Here is a 21,630-nt window from a genome sequence, read left to right as displayed (position 1 = left end):
TCACCCGTAAGGGTCTCAAGGTGCTGGGGGGGGGGGGGGGGAGGTCAGTGCTCGAAGAGCCAGGTCTTGAGCTGCCTTCTGAAGGGGAGGTGGTCTTGTATGGCGTGAAGGTGGCTGGGAAGAGAGTTCCAGGTTTTCGCTGCTAGGTAAGAGAAAGACCTGCCTCCGGCGGTGGCTTTGCGAATGCGAGGTACGGCTGCCAGGGCTTGTCCGGTCGAGCGTAGGGTGTGACGAGGAGTGTAGAAGGAGACGCGGTGGTTGATGAGTTTTGGTCTGAGGTTGTGCAGGGCTTTGTGTGCGTGGGTGAGGAGTCTGAAGGTAATCCTCTTGTTAACTGGGAGCCAGTGGAGTTTCTTCAGGTGTCCGGAGATGTGGTGGTGGCGGGGTATGTTCAGGATGAGTCGTGCGGCCGCGTTCTGGATTCGTTGAAGTTTCCTCTGCAGCTTGGTGGTGATGCCGGCGTACAGAGTGTTCCCATAGTCCAAGCGACTGGTGACGAGTGCGTGGGTGACGGTCTTCCTGGTATCGGGGGGGATCCAGCGGAAGATCTTGCGGAGCATGCGGAGAGTGTTGAAGCATGCCGAGGTCACCGCGTTGACCTGTCTGGTCATGGAGAGGGATGAGTCCAGGATGAAGCCGAGGTTGCGTGCGTGGTCGGTGAGTTGGGGAGTGCTGCCTAGGGCGGGGGCCACCAGGAGTCGTCCCAGGCGGTGGGTGTAGGGCCGAGGATGAGGACCTCAGTCTTCTCTGTGTTCAGTTTAAGCCGGCTGTCTGTCATCCAGTTCGCTACTTCCTTAATGCCTTCGTGTAGTCTGGTTCTTGCTGAGGTGGGGTTGTTGGTGAGGGATAGCCTATCCTCTCTCCTAGGTAGCCAAACCCTCTTTTCTGGCTATTCAGGGTCTCTGCTTTGGGGAATTCCTTAGATAACGAATGCAAGAGCTCATTAGAGTTCCTCTGCATCTCTCTCTTCACCTTCTGCCAAGGAATCGACTGCTGACCGCGCTGGAAGCCTGCAAAACTGCAACAAAGTAGCGAAGACGACTACTGCAACTCTGTAACGCTGATCCTGCCGCCTTCTCGACTGCTTTCCTGGTGGTGCATGCTGTGGGGGTAGTCTGCCTCCTCTCTGCACTAGAAGCTCCGAAGAAATCTCCTGTGGGTCGACGGAATCGTCCCCCTGCAACCGCAGGCACCAAAGAACTGCATCACCGGTACCCTGGGTCTCCTCTCAGCACGACGAGCGAGGTCCCTTGAATCCAGCAACTCTGTCCAAGTGACTCCCACAGTCCAGTGACTCTTCAGTCCAAGTTTGGTGGAGGTAAGTCCTTGCCTCCCCACGCCAGACTGCATTGCTGGGAACCGCGACTTTTGCAGCTACTCTGGCCTCTGTGCACTTCCGGTGGAAATCCTTCATGCACAGCCAAGACTGGGTCCACGGCACTCTAACCTGCATTGCACGACTTTCTAAGTTGTCCTCCGGCGACGTGGGACTCCTTTGTGCGACTTTGGGTGAGCACTGTTTCACTCCTCTTTGTAGTGCCTGTTCTGGCACTTCTGTGGATGCTGCCTGCTTCTGAGAGGGCTCCTTGTCTTGCTGGGTGCCCCCTCTGTCCCCTGACGCAATTGGCGACATCCTGGTCCCTCCTGGGCCACAGCAGCATCCAAAATCCCTAACTGCATGACTTGCAGCTAGCAAGGCTTGTTTGCGGTCTTTCTTCAGGAAAACACTTTTGCACGACTCTCCACGGCGTGGGGCATCCATCCTCCAAAGGGGAAGTCTCTAGCCCTTGTCATTCCTGCAGAATCTTCAGCTTCTACTGTCCAGTAGCAGCTTCTTTGCACCCACAGCTGGCATTTCCTGGGCATCTGCCCATCTCCGACTTGCTTGTGACTTTTGGACTTGGTCCCCTTGTTCCACAGGTACCCTCGTTTGGAAATCCATCGTTGTTGCATTGCTGATTTGTGTCTTTCCTGCAGAATTCCCCTATCACGACTTCTGTGCTCTTTGGGGAACCTTAGTGCACTTTGCACTCACTTTTCAGGGTCTTGGTGTGGGCTATTTTTCTAACCCTAACTGTTTTCTTACAGTCCCAGCGACCCTCTACAAGGTCACATAGGTTTGGGGTCCATTCGTGGTTCGCATTCCACTTTTGGAGTATATGGTTTGTGTTGCCCCTCTCCCTATGTGTCCCCATTGCATCCTATTGTAACTATACACTGTTTGCACTGTTTTCTAATACTATACTGCATATTTTTGGTATTGTGTACATATATCTTGTGTATATTTGCTATCCTCATACTGAGGGTTCTCACTGAGATACTTTTGGCATATTGTCATAAAAATAAAGTACCTTTATTTTTAGTATATCTGTGTATTGTGTTTTCTTATGATATTGTGCATATGACACTAGTGGTACTGTAGGAGCTTCACTCGTCTCCTAGTTCAGCCTAAGCTGCTCTGCTAAGCTACCATTATCTATCAGCCTATGCTGCTAGACACCCTATACACTAATAAGGGATAACTGGGCCTGGTGCAAGGTGTAAGTACCCCTTGGTACTCACTACAAGCCAGTCCAGCCTCCTACATTGGTTGTGCGGTGGTGGGATAAGTGCTCTGTAACTACTTACCACTTTTGTCATTGTACTTTTCATAAGAGAAAAATATACAAAACAAGTTCAGTGTATGTACACCTAACCAAAAAGTTTTGCATTTCTTTTCTCACTTCTTTTCTAAAGTGCTGAAAAGTACCTCTAACTTTCTAAAAAGTTCTTTAAAAAAAGTTTTTAAAGTTTTTTTTCTGTCTTTCTAAAAGTTCTGAAAAACTTTTTCTTCCTTTTTTCTATCACTTAAACACTTTCTAAAATGTCTGGCACAAGCCAAACTGTTGATCTGTCCAAACTTGCTTATGATCACCTTAGCTGGAAAGGAGCAAGGAGTCTCTGCATAGAAAGAGGTTTAAGTGTAGGGAAGAATCCCCCTAGAGAACTGTTGGTAAATATGCTTGTTGAACAGGATAAGGCCAGAGCTGGCACTCCTGTGGAAAAGTTAGTTGATGGTTCCCACTCTGATTCTGGGGCACCCCTAGCAAAAGATGTGGGAGGGAAACTTCCAAGCCTGCCCCCTAGCAAACCACCTAGCATAGCTGGTACTGATGTAGAGTCACACCATACTGATAGTGTTGTCTCACATCACAGTAAGAGTATCCCTTCTCATCATAGTAGAAGTGCTGTTTCTGTTAGTCAAGCTATTAGGGTGCCTTCTGTTAGGGCCAGGTCTCCTTCTGTTCTATCTCAGCATACTTCTGTCTCTAGACATGCCTCACCCACCCACCCTGATGACAGAGTGTTAGAAAGGGAGCTCAATAGATTGAGAGTGGAACAAACCAGTCTGAAGCTCAAGAAGCAACAGCTGGATTTGGATAGGCAGTCCTTAGAGGTGGAAAGGGAAAGACAGAAAATGGGTTTAGAAACCCATGGTGGCAGCAGCAGTATTCCCCATAGTCATCCTGCAAAAGAGCATGATTCTAGGAATCTGCATAAGATAGTTCCCCCTTATAAGGAGGGGGGTGACATTAACAAGTGGTTTGCTGCACTTGAGAGGGCCTGTGTTGTACAGGATGTCCCTCAAAGGCAGTGGGCTGCTATCCTATGGCTATCATTTAGTGGAAAGGGTAGGGATAGGCTCCTTACTGTGAAAGAAAGTGATGCCAATAATTTTGCAGTTCTTAAGAATGCACTCCTAGATGGTTATGGCTTAACCACTGAACAGTACAGGATGAAGTTCAGAGAAACCAAAAAGGAGTCTTCACAAGACTGGGTAGACTTTGTTGACCATTCAGTGAAGGCCTTGGAGGGGTGGTTACATGGCAGTAAAGTTACTGATTATGAAAGCCTATATAACTTAATCCTGAGAGAGCATATACTTAATAACTGTGTGTCTGATTTGTTGTACCAGTACCTGGTGGACTCTGATCTGACCTCTCCCCAAGAATTGGGAAAGAAGGCAGACAAATGGGTCAGAACAAGGGTGAACAGAAAAGTTCATACAGGGGGGGACAAAGATGGCAACAAGAAGAAGGATGGTAAGTCTTCTGACAAGGGTGGGGACAAATCTAAAAATGAGTCTTCATCAGGCCCACAAAAACACTCTAGTGGGGGTGGTGGGTCCAAATCCTCTTCAAATCAAAACAAAGAAAAGAAACCATGGTGCTATTTATGTAAAATAAAAGGCCATTGGACAACAGATCCCAGTTGTCCAAAGAAAAGCACCAAGCCTCCTACCACTACAACCCCTACTGCTACACCTAGTGTCCCTACTAATAGCAGTGGTGGTGGGAGCAAACCTACTAATAGCCAATCCAAGGGAGTAGCTGGGCTCACTTTTGGTAACTTAGTTGGGGTTGGTCTTGTTAGGGAGACCACAGAGGCAGTGTTAGTCTCTGAGGGGGCTATTGATTTAGCCACCTTAGTTGCTTGTCCCCTTAACATGGATAAGTACAAGCAACTACCCCTAATAAATGGTGTTGAGGTTCAGGCCTACAGGGACACAGGTGCCAGTGTTACAATGGTAATAGAGAAACTGGTCCACCCTGAACAACACCTACTTGGTCACCAGTACCAAGTAACCGATGCTCACAACAACACACTTTGCCACCACATGGCTGTTGTAAATCTCAACTGGGGGCGGGGGGTTACTGGTCCAAAGAAAGTTGTGGTTGCCTCAGATTTACATGTAGACTGTCTACTTGGAAATGATTTAGAGACATCAGCTTGGTCAGATGTGGAGTTGGAGGCCCATGCAGCAATGCTGGGCATTCCAGGGCATATTTTTGCTTTGACAAGGGCTTAGGCCAAAAAGCAAAAAGGACAGGGTGACTTGGATCCTGGAAGAATGGACCAAGTGCTCCCTAAAGCTAGGGCTAGTAGAAGTAAAGCACTACCTACTATCCCTCCTTCTACAGTGGATTCTACTTTTGAGGAAGAAGAATTTCCACCCTGTGCAGAACCTACACCAGAGGAGCTGGAAGCAGACACTGCTGAGCTTTTGGGTAATGGCGGGCCTGCCAGGGAGGAGCTGAGTATGGCACAGCATACCTGTCCCACACTAGAGGGTCTAAGACAGCAAGCTGTCAAACAAGCTCATGGGGATGTCAGTGACTCTCACAGAGTTTACTGGGAGGACAATCTTTTGTACACTGAAGCAAGGGATCCAAAACCTGGAACTGCCAGGAGATTGGTGATTCCTCATGAGTACAGAAAGTTCCTCCTAACTCTAGCCCAATACATTCCCCTAGCTGGACATTTGGGGCAAATGCAAACTTGGGACAAGCTTGTTCCCTTGTTTCATTGGCCTAGAATGTCAGAGGACACAAAGGAATTTTGTAAGTCCTATGAAACCTGTCAAGCCAGTGGCAAGACAGGTGGCACTCCAAAGGCACCCCTTATTCCACTGCCTGTGGTTGGGGTTCCCTTTAAAAAGGATAGGGGTTGACATAGTTGGCCCCCTTGACCCTCCTACTGCTTCAGGCAATAGGTTTATCTTGGTGGTAGTGGACCATGCCACCAGATATCCTGAAGCAATTCCTCTAAGGACCACTACAGCCCCTGCAGTGGCAAAGGCCCTCCTGGGAATCTTTTCCAGGGTGGGCTTCCCAAAAGAGGTGGTATCAGACAGAGGAAGCAATTTCATGTCTGCTTACTTAAAGGCCATGTGGAAGGAGTGTGGTGTGACATACAAGTTCACTACACTCTATCATCCACAAACAAATGGACTGGTGGAGAGATTTAACAAAACTCTCAAAGGCATGATTATGGGACTCCCTGAAAAACTCCGCAGGAGATGGGATATCCTTTTACCATGCCTCCTTTTTGCTTACAGGGAGGTACCCCAGAAAGGAGTGGGCTTCAGCCCCTTTGAACTCCTATGTGGACACCCTGTGAGAGGTCCTCTAACACTTGTTAAGGAGGGTTGGGAACAACCTTTAAAAGCTCCAAAGCAAGACATAGTGGACTATGTACTTGGCCTCAGATCAAGGATGGCTGAGTACATGAAAAAGGGCAGTAAAAACCTTCAGGCCAGCCAAGAGCTCCAAAAGCAATGGCATGACCAGAAGGCTGTTTTGGTTCAGTACCAACCAGGGCAGAAAGTGTGGGTCTTGGAGCCTGTGGCCCCAAGAGCACTCCAAGATAAATGGAGTGGACCCCACACAATTGTTGAGAAAAAGGGTGAAGTCACCTACTTAGTTGACTTAGGCACTGCTAGGAGTCCCCTTAGGGTGCTCCATGTCAATCGCCTGAAACCCTACTATGACAGGGCTGATCTCACCCTGCTCATGGCAACAGATGAGGGACAGGAAGAAGAGAGTGATCCTCTCCCTGATCTCTTCTCTTCCACAGAACAAGATGCTCTAGTGGAAGGAGTTGTACTGGCAGATTGTCTTACTGCTGAGCAGAAAGACCACTGCATAAATCTCCTGGGTCAGTTTTCTGAACTCTTTTCTACTGTGCCAGGCACCACTTCTTGGTGTGACTATAGATACTGGAGACAGCTTGCCTGTCAAAAGTAAGATCTGTAAGCAGCCTGACCATGTCAGAGACTGCATAAAACAAGAAGTGCAGAAAATGTTAGAACTGGGAGTGGTTGAGCACTCTGAAAGTCCATGGGCCTCTCCTGTGGTACTTGTACCAAAACCCCATTCCAAGGATGGAAAGAAGGAAATGCGGTTTTGTGTAGACTATAGAGGTCTCAACCAAGTAACCAAAACTGATGCTCACCCTATACACAGGGCAGATTAGCTAATAGATACACTGGCATCTGCCAAGTATCTAAGCACTTTTGACTTGACTGCAGGGTATTGGCAGATCAAATTATCAGAAGATGCAAAAGCAAAAACTGCATTTTCAACCATTGGAGGCCATTACCAATTCACAGTAATGCCTTTTGGATTGAAAAATGCACCTGCCACTTTTCAAAGGTTGGTGAATACAGTCCTGCAAGGGCTGGAGGCTTTTAGTGCAGCATATCTGCATAATATAGCTGTCTTTAGCTCCAGTTGGGATGATCACCTAGTCCACCTATGGAAAGTTTTGGAGGCCCTGCAAAAGGCAGGCCTCACTATCAAGGCTTCAAAGTGCCAGATAGGGCAGGGGAAGGTGGTTTATCTGGGACACCTGGTAGGCGGAGAACAGATTGCACCACTTCAGGGGAAAATCCAAACTATTATAGATTGGGTTCCCCTTACTACTCAGACCCAGGTGAGAGCCTTCCTAGGCCTCACTGGGTATTACAGGAGGTTCATTAAGAACTATGGCTCCATTGCAGCCCCTCTTAATGACCTCACATCCAAGAAAATGCCTAAAAAGGTATTGTGGACAGCTAGCTGTCAGAAAGCTTTTGAGGAGCTGAAGCAGGCCATGTGCTCTGCACCTGTCCTGAAAAGCCCCTGTTACTCCAAGAAATTCATTGTCCAAACTGATGCATCTGAATTAGGGGTAGGGGCAGTCCTTTCACAACTTAATTCTGAGGGCCAGGATCAACCTGTTGCTTTTATCAGCAGGAAGTTGACCCCTAGAGAAAAGCGTTGGTGTGCCATAGAGAGGGAGGTCTTTGCTGTGGTCTGGGCACTGAAGAAGTTGAGGCCATACCTGTTTGGCACTCACTTCATTGTTCAGACAGACCACAAACCTCTACTTTGGCTAAAACAAATGAAAGGTGAAAATCCTAAATTGTTGAGGTGGTCTATATCCCTACAGGGAATGGACTATACAGTGGAACATAGACCTGGGAGTACCCACTCCAATGCAGATGGACTCTCCAGATATTTCCACTTAGACAATGAAGACTCATCAGGTCATGGCTAGTCTTATTGTCCTTCGTTTGGGGGGCGGGGGGGTTGTGTAGGAAAGTACCATCTTGCCTGGCATGTTACCCCCATATTTCACTGTATGTATGTTGTTTTAGTTGTATGTGTCACTGGGACCCTGCCAGCCAGGGCCCCAGTGCTCATAAGTGTGCCCTATATGTGTTACCTGTGTTATGACTAACTGTCTCACTGAGGCTCTGCTAATCAGAACCTCAGTGGTTATGCTCTCTCATTTCTTTCCAAATTGTCACTAACAGGCTAGTGACCAATTTTACCAATTTACATTGGCATACTGGAACACCCTTATAATTCCCTAGTAAATGGTACTGAGGTACCCAGGATATTGGGGTTCCAGGAGATCCCTATGGGCTGCAGCATTTCTTTTGCCACCCATAGGGAGCTCTGACAATTCTTACACAGGCCTGCCACTGCAGCCTGAGTGAAATAACGTCCACGTTATTTCACAGCCATTTTACACTGCACTTAAGTAACTTATAAGTCACCTATATGTCTAACCTTTACCTGGTAAAGGTTGGGCGCTAAGTTACTTAGTGTGTGGGCACCCTGGCACTAGCCCAGGTGCCCCCACATTGTTCAGGGCCAATTCCCCAGACTTTGTGAGTGCGGGGACACCATTACAAGCGTGCACTACATATAGGTCACTACCTATATGTAGCTTCACAATGGTAACTCCGAATATGGCCATGTAACATGTCTATGATCATGGAATTGCCCCCTCTATACCATCCTGGCATAGTTGGCACAATCCCATGATCCCACGGGTCTCTAGCACAGACCCTGGTGCTGCCAAACTGCCTTTCCCGGGGTTTCACTGCAGCTGCTGCTGCTGCCAACCCCTCAGACAGGTTTCTGCCCTCCTGGGGTCCAGACAGGCTTGGCCCAGGAAGGCAGAACAAAGGACTTCCTCAGAGAGAGGGTGTTACACCCTCTCCCTTTGGAAAATGGTGTTAGGGCTGGGGAGGAGTAGCCTCCCCCAGCCTCTGGAAATGCTTTCATGGGCACAGATGGGCCCATTTCTGCATAAGCCAGTCTACACCGGTTCAGGGACCCCTCAGCCCTGCTCTGGCGTGAAACTGGACAAAGGAAAGGGGACTGACCACTCCCCTGACCTGCACCTCCCCTGGGAGGTGCCCAGAGCTCCTCCAGTGTGCTCCAGACCTCTGCCATCTTGGAAACAGAGGTGCTGCTGGCACACTGGACTGCTCTGAGTGGCCAGTGCCAGCAGGTGACGTCAGAGACTCCTTCTGATAGGCTCCTTCAGGTGTTGCTAGCCTATCCTCTCTCCTAGGTAGCCAAACCCTCTTTTCTGGCTATTTAGGGTCTCTGCTTTGGGGAATTCCTTAGATAACGAATGCAAGAGCTCATCAGAGTTCCTCTGCATCTCTCTCTTCACCTTCTGCCAAGGAATCGACTGCTGACCGCGCTGGAAGCCTGCAAAACTGCAACAAAGTAGCGAAGACGACTACTGCAACTCTGTAACGCTGATCCTGCCGCCTTCTCGACTGCTTACCTGGTGGTGCATGCTGTGGGGGTAGTCTGCCTCCTCTCTGCACTAGAAGCTCCGAAAAAATCTCCCGTGGGTCGACGGAATCGTCCCCCTGCAACCGCAGACACCAAAGAACTGCATCACCGGTACCCTGGGTCTCCTCTCAGCACGACGAGCGAGGTCCCTTGAATCCAGCAACTCTGTCCAAGTGACTCCCACAGTCCAGTGACTCTTCAGTCCAAGTTTGGTGGAGGTAAGTCCTTGCCTCCCCACGCCAGACTGGATTGCTGGGAACCGCGACTTTTGCAGCTACTCCGGCCTCTGTGCACTTCCGGCAGAAATCCTTCATGCACAGCCAAGCCTGGGTCCACGGCACTCTAACCTGCATTGCACGACTTTCTAAGTTGTGCTCCGGCGACGTGGGACTCCTTTGTGCGACTTCGGGTGAGCACCGTTTTACTCCTCTTCGTAGTGCCTGTTCCGGTACTTCTGCGTATGCTGCCTGCTTCTGAGAGGGCTCCTTGTCTTGCTGCGTGCCCCCTCTGTCCCCTGACGCAATTGGCGACATCCTGGTCCCTCCTGGGCCACAGCAGCATCCAAAAATCCTAACCGCACGACTTACAGCTAGCAAGGCTTGTTTGCGGTCTTTCTTCAAGAAAACACTTCTGCACAACTCTCCACGGCGTGGGGCATCCATCCTCCAAAGGGGAAGTCTCTAGCCCTTGTCGTTCCTACAGAATCTTCAGCTTCTACTGTCCAGTAGCAGCTTCTTTGCACCCACAGCTGGCATTTCCTGGGCATCTGCCCATCTCCGACTTGCTTGTGACTTTTGGACTTGGTCCCCTTGTTCCACAGGTACCCTCGTTTGGAAATCCATCATTGTTGCATTGCTGATTTGTGTCTTTCCTGCAGAATTCCCCTATCACGACTTCTGTGCTCTTTGGGGAACCTTAGTGCACTTTGCACTCACTTTTCAGGGTCTTGGGGTGGGCTATTTTTCTAACCCTAACTGTTTTCTTACAGTCCCAGCGACCCTCTACAAGGTCACATAGGTTTGGGGTCCATTCGTGGTTCGCATTCCACTTTTGGAGTATATGGTTTGTGTTGCCCCTATCCCTATGTTTCCCCATTGCATCCTATTGTAACTATACACTGTTTGCACTGTTTTCTACTACTATACTGCATATTTTTGGTATTGTGTTCATATATCTTGTGTATATTTGCTATCCTCATACTGAGGGTGCTCACTGAGATACTTTTGGCATATTGTCATAAAAATAAAGTACCTTTATTTTTAGTATATCTGTGTATTGTGTTTTCTTATGATATTGTGCATATGACACTAGTGGTACTGTAGGAGCTTCACTCGTCTCCTAGTTCAGCCTAAGCTGCTCTGCTAAGCTACCATTATCTATCAGCCTATGCTGCTAGACACCCTATACACTAATAAGGGATAACTGGGCCTGGTGCAAGGTGTAAGTACCCCTTGGTACTCACTACAAGCCAGTCCAGCCTCCTACATGTTCGAATCAGCAGTGTGCGGGATTCATTTCCAGCATGTAAAACTTGATGTTCAGATCGGCAAGTGTGCGCGATCATTACATGGCATTTGCATATTCTTGTTCGAATCGGCAGTGTGCGCGATCATTTCATGGCATTTGCATATTCTTGTTCGAATTGGCAGTGTGCGCGATTCATTTCCAGCATGTAAAACTTGATGTTCAGATCTGCAACAGCTTGCGCAATCATTTCATGGCATTTGCATATTCTTGTTCGAATCGGCAGTGTGCGTGATTCATTTCCAGCATGTAAAACTTGACGTTCAGATCGGCAACAGTGTGCGCGATCATTTCATGGCATTTGCATATTCCTGTTCGAATCGGCAGTGTGCGCGATTCATTTCCAGCATGTAAAACTTGACGTTCAGATCAGCAACAGTGTGCACGATCATTTCCTGGCATTTAAAACTTTGGTGTGTTATGTTTGTTGAGGTGCAGACATTTATCCAGAGTTTTTGGATTTTCTGTGAAGATGCTTAATTCAAAATGTGACATCCTTTGTGCATATTAAGTCCCTAGTACAATTCCTATTGTTTTCCAGGGAATGTTTCAGATAGCCTTTTGTCCTCATGTAAAAATGCAATGTTTGTTCTGAAACATTATTCTAGAAGGTTCTTGTATTCTAGACAGGATGTGATATTTCATGAAAAGCTCATATGAAACATTGTATTAACCCATTCTTGATTTTTTCCAGGTACCTAGATTTCTTGAGGTCTAGTTATGGTGATTTCATAGGTTATCCAAGGTTACAGTATGAGAACTCTTAGAACCATAATCTATTGAAAGTCAATTTGATTATATCTTGATATTGTGTTGTTTAACCCTGTGCTTCCTACAGGTCTCCTTCCCAGCTGTTCCCTACCTAATCCCCTTTTCCCCCACTTGGACTCTCTCAGGCTCTGTGGTATTTCTATCAGAGCTTTGGAGCTGTGTAGTGGTGGACATGTTGGGAACGTGCGCAGGCCCGAGGATCTGCTCCCCCTGACAACAGGTTAATTTAGGGAGTGTAACTGACTTTCCCTGTCTAGGATTGTGGTCCCTACTTGGTCAGGGTACAAACCTCTGCCAACTAGAGACCCAATGTCTAACAAGGCTTATGGATGAGATCATGTCCCAATTTAAAAAACATGTTAATAGAACCTGAGAGCCACACTGGAGATTACTCTGTTGTGTTAAAATATTGCATCCTTGTAGACAAAAATGAATGAAATATTATTGAGTTCATAACGATGATTCTGGATAGCATTTGTGAGGTCTACATGGTATGGGAGTTCTTGAAAACAAAATTAGTGGTACTACAATCTCCTGTACAGCTAATACAAAGAAACTGAAAAAAGCAAACTAATATCATTAAAAAAGAACTAGAAATGGAACTTGGTTATTTATCTCACTCAATGAGTACACAATTGGAGAAAGTTAAATATGATATTAATATAATCATATAAAAGCAGAAAAGATGGTGAAAAAAACTATTAATTCTACAACTGTACAACACAAAATAATTATTGGAATGAAAAAGAACAAAGGTATACTGGTTCATCAGCAATTTTTCACCTTCTAGGTACATACTCCTTTCTGTATCACACTCCAGGAAAGTAGGGAACACATGATTCTAAGGGGAAGTGGGGTGTGGGGTTAGAGAGAGAGAGAACATTTGTTTGCAATAAGATGGTTGATAGAAGACCTAAACTGGGCTCCCTGAGTTAGAAGATGGCACAGTGTCACAGAGGCAGAATATGACTCACTGACAAGAGAGAAAACAGGAAACAGTGATTATCGGATGATGGAAGAAGGGTTCTTATAACAGGGAAGTATAGAAATACTTGATGCGGCTTACCACGTCTGAGGTAAAGTAGCCCTCAGGCAAACACAGAAACATGCCATTGTACCGAAGACAAGTATCATCCCTCACCACTTGAAAGCTGAATCCTAGTCACCAAACCAAAAAGGGAAATCCAAAGCGCGATCAAAACAGGTTACTAGTCAACTAAGCCAAATCAGAGAGGATAACTGGAGCAAGGTGCAAAAACAGGAGCAGAGTCAAAACACCACAATCTTTGCTAAAATAAATACAAAGGTCAGAACAGAGAAGTGGCAGAGGGTGACCAAGGAAACCGAGTAAAAAAAAAGTATTGGAACCAAATTACAGATGTGAACCGTAATGTCACACGAGAGAGTTGAAACAACTAATGTCTTCACACAAGCTCTTCTGCGTCCACTAACCTTTCAAAGGGTTCTGCTCTCTCTGACCTAAAAGTCAATTACAGGTCCTCTGGAGGTTGGGGCAGTGTGTATCAGACCCTACTCTGGTAACTGCTGTCCTCCATCACTGTGGATTGTAGTCTCCATTGCCTCTTTCTCCATTTACTCCATGTGTTTTGTTTCCTAACTCTCTCAAGTGGTGTCTTTCCCTGAAATCTGACAATTTGAGTTGGTGTTTTTATTTATTAAGAGTGCAAAGTGATAAAGTGATAAACAAGTTAAGCTATGTGTTATTGTTAAGATTGAAAAAGGTTATGAGTGGCAAGTGCATGGCCTGGATTGTGACTCAATTAAACATGATCCATGCTCTGGATCCATGATCACAGCGGAGAACAATGATGGCAAATAGTAGATAATTCTTGACTTGGCACCCTTGATGAGCATGTGGTTACAGTGGCATGTAACCACTTGCCCCTTTGAAGCATGATAGAAAACTACTAGGGCACTAGTAGTTAAATGGGATGTCTTCTCTACATGACGTATCAGCCTGGCAGACGTAGGATTGGATGTAAACAAATATTAGGGGTTCAGTATTGATCCTGACAAAAGACTAGGACAGTGTGAAGAGAGAGTAGGCTGAAACATGTCAACAATCCTAGGTATGTATTGATAATAATATCCAAAATCATTGCCTTTAACAATACAGAGGGCACCCAAAATAAAGAAAAACTGGAGTGACCCGTAGCTAGGTTTATCATCATAACCCCGTGAGGGTAATATCAAAAGTGCTCTCTCCAACAAGGTTGAGCTCATCCTGGTTTATAGGGAAAAGGGTGAGACCCGATGATGAAGCATGTCACTAATAGAGTGGGTGAGGTTCTTCAATAAACAAAAGTTCCATACAGTTACAGGTACCACTTTCCTAACACTGGGATCTATTTGGGGTTTTAGGATATCTGTGGTGCATTTGATGTATTAAGGGAGATGGTATCGTATATCCCTATTTAAAAAACACTCTTCCCCCTCCTCCCTCATTTTGACTGAATGGCGTGCTGTGCAAAGACATATGACTGCAAGGAAAGATTTCTCCTTTCCCTGATATCTCCTCCACAAATAGATATAAATATACACCATAATTATAAAAACACACATGACTATGGTGGTCCATATAAGTTCACAAAACAGTGAAATAATTATTTATATCATTGATTTGTATAGGTGTCAATCACAATCCTGGAAGACAACGACCCATTTGCTCAGTATCGCTACTTTGTGACAGTTTATACAGGTCATCGAAGAGGAGCAGCTACAACTTCCAAGGTATTGATGTTGGTGATCCTGCGGAGTGTATGTATATGGTTGTATACTGTGTGATATTAGCTGTAACACTAAATGCACATACACACAGATAGTAACATAGTGCTGAAGAACAAGAGCACTATTGGGAGTCAGGATAGCAATGAAAATTTGACTGACTAAAGTGGACAGCCTTAAGATCATAACAGACCCTTTCCGCTTCAAATCAAGAGGTATCCTCTTCTTTAATTTTTATTCCGGCACTCATAAAGCAGTAGTCCCAATCTGGACAGTCTGGCAGCAACACATGATATAATAGTGCAAGAATAATGCATAGCCAGAGACAGTAACTCAAGGATTCCAGCCCCGGGGACCAATGCCAAAGAGCAAGCAATGCAGATTTGATTCACTTAAATATTTCAGATGGGTACCATCTGACACAAATAGACAGGTACTGTATTTATCCATTCAACAGAAAATGTGAAAATACTGTGAACATAATTGTAGTTCAGTTCATGGTAAGAAAATCATCCACAGACATACTCACTGTGGGCATCATGCCAAGCTGACAGGTTTTTAGCATTCTAGAATAATAAACCTCCTCAATTCTGATAAACCATGTCTTCCCTAAGGTTACATTTTAAATTAAGTCAATACAACTTTTCACCAAAATGAAGGGGTGGAGAAATGGCTCAATCAGGATCCCTTCACAAAACACTATTTAAAATGACAGGGAGGGAGCTGTTCGGAGGTGGGGGGACTGAATTTTCCAGGACTTGGCTGCTGTGTAGGAGAAGGAGGGGCCTCCACTGCAGCTGTGATAGATGCAGAGGGTGTGTGCGAGGTTTAGTGAGGCAGAGTGTAGTCATCTTGCTGAGAAGTAGAACATCAGTCGGTGGTTGATGTAGGATGGCCCTTATTTATGAAGAGCCTTGTGTGCAAGTGTGAGGATTTTGAATTGGCAGCTCTTCTGGGGAGCCAATGGAGGTTTCTGAGGTGTGGGGTAATGCTTGAGTGCTTGGGGAGGCTGAGGTTGAGTCTGGCTGCGGTGTTCTGTGGAGTCTGGAGTCTTTTAAGTAGCTGGGAGTACACTTCGGCATAGAGAGCGTTGCCATAGCTGAGGCGGCTGCTGACCAGGGTGTCCATGACAGTCTTTCTGGTGTTGGTAGGGATCCATCTAAAGATTCAGTGGAGCATTCAGAGAATGTAGAAGCAGGAGGAAGCGACTGAGCATACATGTTGATTCATGGATAGTTGGCAGTCAAGGATGATGCCCAGGTTTTATGCATGGTCTGATGGAGAGGGCATTAGTCAGAGTTCTGCTGGTCAACAGCTTTGTTACCATACGGAGTGTTCTTCCCAAGGATCAGGACTTCTGTTTTGTCTGTGTTTAGTTTGGGGTAGCTGTTTATCATCCATGTTGCTACATTGGTCATGGTGTTGAAGAGGTTGTCTTTGGCATTGTAGGGGTTTTCAGTGAGTGAGAGGATTGGTTGAGTGTCATCTGCGTAGGAGACTATATTGAGTCCATAGGATCTGTCGATATCTGCAAGGGAGGTGATGTAGATGTTCAACAGGGTTGGGCTGAGGTAGGATCCTAGGAGTATACAGCAGGTGATGTTCTTGGGTGTAGAAGGGAAGGGAGGAAGGCGAATGCTCTGCATGCGGCTTGAAAGGAAAGAGGCAACACACTTAAGGGAGCTTTGTTGAATGGCTATGTTTTGGAGTCTGTTTAGGAGAGTGTGGTGAAAGGCTGTATTGAACGCTGCAGAGAGGTCCAGGAGGATCAGAGCTGCTGACTGTCTGATGTTATCTGTGGTGGCGATCAGTGCGGTCTCCCTGATGGGGAGGTGTTGAGAAGATGGTTTCGTTTGAGGTAGTCGGTGAGCTGTTGTTTGATGGCTTTCTTGAGCACTTTGACCAGGAAGGGGAGCAGGGAGATTGGTCTGTAGTTTTTTTAGGTGACTGAGGTCGGCGAAGGGTTTCTTTAGGTGGAGTCTGTCCTCTGCATGCTTCCATTCATCCGGAAAGGTTGCCATGGAGATGTAGGTGTTGAGGATGCAGGTTAGTTCCATGCTAATAGTGTTGGTTCTGATGTTTAAAAGCCGGTGGGGGAAAGGGTAGGTGGGAGCCCAGGAGAGGATGGATGACATGATGGCTGCAGTGGTCTGTGTGGTAATCGGGGACCAGGAGGTTATCGTATGGCTGGTGTTTGCAGCTTGAGAGATGTTACCTAGGCTGGAGGTCGAGGGTTGGGGATCAAATTGTTGTATATGGTGGTGATCATGCTGTGGAAGAAGTCTGAGAGGGTGTCGGAGAGTTCCTGAGATGGGTGGATGGTGGTCTCTGTGTCTATCGGGTTAGGGAATTCCTTGATGATTCTGAAGAGTTCCCTCATGTGGTTGTCTGTGGTATTGATGCTGGTAGTGACTTCTGCTCTTTTTGCTGTGTTGATGTGGTGGTGGTAGTTGTTGAAGGCTGCCTTATAGGTGGCTCTGTCGGAGGAGTCCTTGGTCATGTGCCATTGTTTCCCAAGTCAGTGGCAGTTGAGTTTGGAGTTTCTGAGCTCCAGAGTGTACCATCTCACTGGCTTGGAGGTGTTGTTGGTTTTAGCTGATTTTAGCTGAATGATGGATTTGGTGATCCAGGTGGGGAGGTTTTGGACAGCCTGGTTGAGGTCGAGGTCTGCCACGGGCTCGGGTTGTCCGGTGCCTAGGGCCTGTGTCCATAGGGCCTCAGTTACCTTTCCCCTGCTTCACTGGTGGGTGTTGAGGTTCTTGATGGTGGTGTGCTGGGAATTGGAGATGGTAAAGTGAGGATGGCGTGGTTGGTCCAGGTGAGTTCAGTCATGTGGTGAAATTGATTCTGTTGCTAGAAGTGAAGATGACATTCAGTGTGTGTCTGGCTTTGGGCGTAGGTTTGGTGACCAGCTAGGTAAGGCCGATGTTGCTGAGGTTATCTATAAGGGAAGTGGAGTTGGTTTTGTTGGGGTCATTAAGGTGGAAATTGAGTTCACCAAGTAGGACGCAGTGGAGGGAGTCGATGATGAGGGGGGTGATGGTATTGGCGATAGCATCACAAGAAGCTGGGAGTGGTCCTGGGGTGTGTAGGTGAGGGTGCCTAGCATCGTGGTGTTGGCATCGGTCTGGAGTCAGAATTTGAGCTGGTCAATGATGGGGGTTTGGTCGTTGTCAGTGATGGTGCATTGGATGGTTTCCTTGAAGATGAGGTGGTTTGTTGGTGCGGTCTTGGTGTATCATCTTGTAGCCGTCAGGGGTGGCTGTGGAAAAGTCTGGTTTGAGGAGGGTGTTAGCCATGTTTCAGTGAGGAAGGCGACGTCCATGGGTTGTGGTGGTGTCCCAGAGTTCCATGGCGTGTTTGCATAAGGACAGGCATTTAGTAGGATGCACTGGAGTGGTGCTTGGTTGTTTGTAGTTTTTTGTCTTTTGTATGGGTGCAGTGTAAGTGTTAGTGTGTGCAGGTGGGCCCGCAGGAGAAATGGTAGTATAGGCAGTTGAAGGGTACTGTGGTTGGGCGTTGGGAGGCTGTGAAGCTGCTGTTGATGGAGTGTCTGACGTTCAGGGCCTGGAGCTCCTTGGTAATGTAGCGGTTGGAGGTGAAAGGACGAGGGGTCCTGGCGCTGGGCACGGTCCAGGCTTGGACAGGCACAGGCGGGCTTGCCTTTGGCAACCCAATGGCGCACCCATTGCACATGTCCACTATGTGGCCGTGCTGCTGCCTTCACTATATGTTCTGGGGGTGGGAGGTAGGAGGAGTTAGGGTGGGAGGCGGGAGGGTAGGAACGGCTGTGATGCAAAGGAGGCGTTGACAGGGGTGACAGCAGATGCAATCAGGCTCAGGAATGTGGGTGGAGCTGTTGCAATCAGGCTAGAGTAATGTGGGACGAGCTATTGCAATCAGACTCAGGAATGCAGAAGGAGCCGTCGCAATCAGGCTCAGGAATGTGGGTGGAGCTGCCGCAGTCAGGCTCGGGAATGCGGGCGGAGCTGTCAGCAGCAGGCAGGAGAGCCGTGGAGTGGCTGGGAAGTTGTGACTGGCCCAATTGCTCCTTTGAATAAAGGGAAAGGATAAAGAGGTCTGTACCTCTCAGAGTCCAAGGGGATCCAGCTAGAAGGGTGGACAGGAGCCGATTGATCAAAGTCCAACTGGGGAACAGTATATCACAGTTTATAGTGCAAGATGATTCACTCATTCATCACTCCACATGAGATGAATGGTGTAATTGTCCAATGAAAGTTCATCATGCGACATGGAGCTGCAACATAGACAAAGATTCCCATTACCGAAATGGGAAAGGCATCAATCTTAGCTCATTAGTACAGGTTAAAACAAATGCAGACAATTTACTTCCACAGTTCCTGCATGTGCTGGACTCATGCTAAATTTCTCAGGCTCACTATGCTTACAACAATAGGACATCTATTTCCAAGCTAACATTTCATGGAAACAAATTCTGAAAAGAATGTCACGTCAGAAAGAATTACTAAACATTTTTCTGCACAGTCAGGAACATGGCCTTATAAGGCTTCACTTAGGCTAAGTAAAGTGAATTACAATGGCACATTCATTTATCAAGCAAGACACATAGGGGGGTCATTACAACCCTGGCGGATGGCGGAGAACCGGCGGTAAGACCGCCAACAGGCTGACTGTCTTACCTTGGTGAATTATGACCATGACGGTTACCGCCATGGTCATCCGCCGGTTCTCCGTCCCACCCGCCAGGGAGGAGACGACTGCCGGGCTGGAGACCAGGGTCTCCAGTCCGGCGGCCGTCAGTATACCGCCGGCGGTATTTGGACCCTGCTTACCACCGTGGATTTCCAGCAGTTTCAACCGCCATGAAATCCATGGCGGTAAGCACTACCACTGCCAGGGAATTCCTTCCCTGGCACTGATAGGGGTCTCCTTCCACCCCCCACCCCGACTCCTTCCCCTCCACCCCCCAAAGGTGGCAGGGCCCCCCCCCCACCCAACCCCCAACATAAAATTACTCACACACACCCGACATGCATGCAGGCACCACCAACACACACACGCACACACCCCGACATACATGCCTACATCCACACACACAGTCAGACACGCACACCCACATTCAAACATACACGCACACACCCATACAGCCATACCCACAGCCATACACGCACTCATTCCCATATACACAACACCCCAGCAAGCATACACACACCCACACACCCCCTCTACAAACACACACGCACACACCCATGCACGCACACAACACACAACACCCCCACACCCTCCACCCCTAACGGAAGATCGACTTACCTGTTCCGTCGATCCTCCGGGGGGGGACGGGAGCCATGGGGGCAGCTCCGCTAACACCACACCGCCAACAGAACACCGCCACGGCGAATCACAGGACGTGATTCGCTGGGCGGTATTCTGTTGGCATGGCGGTGGAGGTGGAGCAACCTCCACTTCCCCGCCGCCCGCAAGTATGGCTGTTGGCGGCTCTCCGTCGGAATAACGACGGAGAGCAGCCAACAGTCATAATACGCCGAGCGGCAAACCGCCTGCACAGGCGGTCTTCCACACGGCGGTCCCTCTGCGGTCTTGCAAAAAGATCGCAGAGGTCGTAATGACCCCCATATTATTTAAAAGTAAAAATTCATCATTAATAATCTTGGTCAGTGTTCATGTTATAGTAGATTTTAAAACAAAATAACCATATTAATACGTTGCTTTAAGTATAGTGCAGAACTGCAATCTTCAACTTTTGTATGTAACATTTAAAACATTTCTCTTCAGAAATTGTTTTAGTGCAAACTGTTAATCAACACCATAAAGAATCCCATCCAATTGAATTGATTGGTTATACATGATGTTTGAGGACTATACCACCACATTTTAGTTCTCTATTCTACAGTGCATGGACTTTAATATAGCTTTTAGTGCACCACTTTACAACTAGCTTAAGACTTTTAACAACAAAATGGAAAGATTTTCACATATAGATGATTACTGTGACATCAAAGGCAGCAATAACATGTCTACTACACCCATTCCATAATTATACTTTTGTAAACATGTTTCCAATATCATTACATGTCTACAGTCCCTGACTTATTCTAGATCAGTAGTTTGAACTACTATGGCTCTCTCTGATATTGATAACACTTTAGGGTCGGATGATTTGGCGATTTTCTACTGGCACCTTCTTTCAGTGCAATGTTTTCCTGTGGATATCCCCATTATTGTTCTCCTCAGCCACCTGCTGCACTTTCTTCCATATTTACTTCTCTAGATAAAATATAAGAACGTTTGGGAAACCGAACAGTACACACATGTTTTTTTTCAGAGTGACACAGTCTTGATTGTGGGAGGACTGCTGTGTCCCGCAGTCTCCCTGAAATAATATTTACAATTTAGCATTTTTGCATCAAGGTTCGGATCTGTATATTCTGTTGGCTATAAGATTTTAAGTTGGCTATCTGATAAAATCCAAATAATGTCAACACTGTCTAAGTGGTCCCATATATATTTAAGTAGAAGATACACACATTTTTTCTCCCAGTGATGTGGTGAGTTTTGTTTTACATAAGCCAGACGTATTTGCAGCATAATGAATAGCAATTAAGAAGTATAAAACAATTCCATTTTCCGGCTAATCATATTTTATCATTTGTTCCCATTTACATTTCAGGTAACTATAACCCTCTACGGGTGTGAAGGAGAAAGTGAACCTCACCACCTACATGATCCGGAAAAGCCTGTATTTGAACGTGGAGGGGTGGACATTTTTGTGCTGACCACTTTGTTTCCACTTGGGGATCTGCAGAGTATCAGACTGTGGCATGACAATTCGGGAGAACGCCCATCGTGGTAAGCAAGAAATAGCACTGCTAAATATAGTAAAGTCTCATACTGTATATAGAATACAGCAAGGTATAGCTCTGAGATCAAATGAGATCTACTCCACAGCTCAAAGCACAGACCTGATATGTAATTGGTAATGACACTGATTACAAGGAAATTGCCGAATTGATATATTTGACCAGATTTGTGATCCTTTCCAAAGTGATATATGCACACTCCCGTAGATCACGCATCATGAATGAATGCACAATGCAGCACACATAGACAAAGCAAAAACGAGAAATAAATGTATTTTTTCTCATTGCACCATGCTAAGGCCACCCCTGGGATAGCTTTAGTTTTT

The 21,630-nt window shown here is 46.8% G+C and overlaps 1 protein-coding gene across 1 annotated transcript in view; it reads left to right on the top strand.

The window, feature by feature from the left end:
• LOC138267136 (polycystin-1-like protein 2) overlaps positions 1-21,630 on the top strand; it is an 835,832-nt gene that overhangs the window by 597,635 nt on the left and 216,567 nt on the right. Inside the window, exons 25-26 of the mRNA XM_069215990.1 lie at positions 14,349-14,450; positions 21,115-21,293. Of these exons, the coding sequence (XP_069072091.1) occupies positions 14,349-14,450; positions 21,115-21,293 (281 nt within the window). The remainder of the gene's footprint in view (positions 1-14,348; positions 14,451-21,114; positions 21,294-21,630) is intronic.

The sequence above is a fragment of the Pleurodeles waltl genome, chromosome 12 (genome assembly GCF_031143425.1).
Source record: "Pleurodeles waltl isolate 20211129_DDA chromosome 12, aPleWal1.hap1.20221129, whole genome shotgun sequence".
NCBI lineage: Eukaryota > Metazoa > Chordata > Amphibia > Caudata > Salamandridae > Pleurodeles > Pleurodeles waltl.
This window is presented reverse-complemented; position numbering and strand designations above follow the sequence as displayed.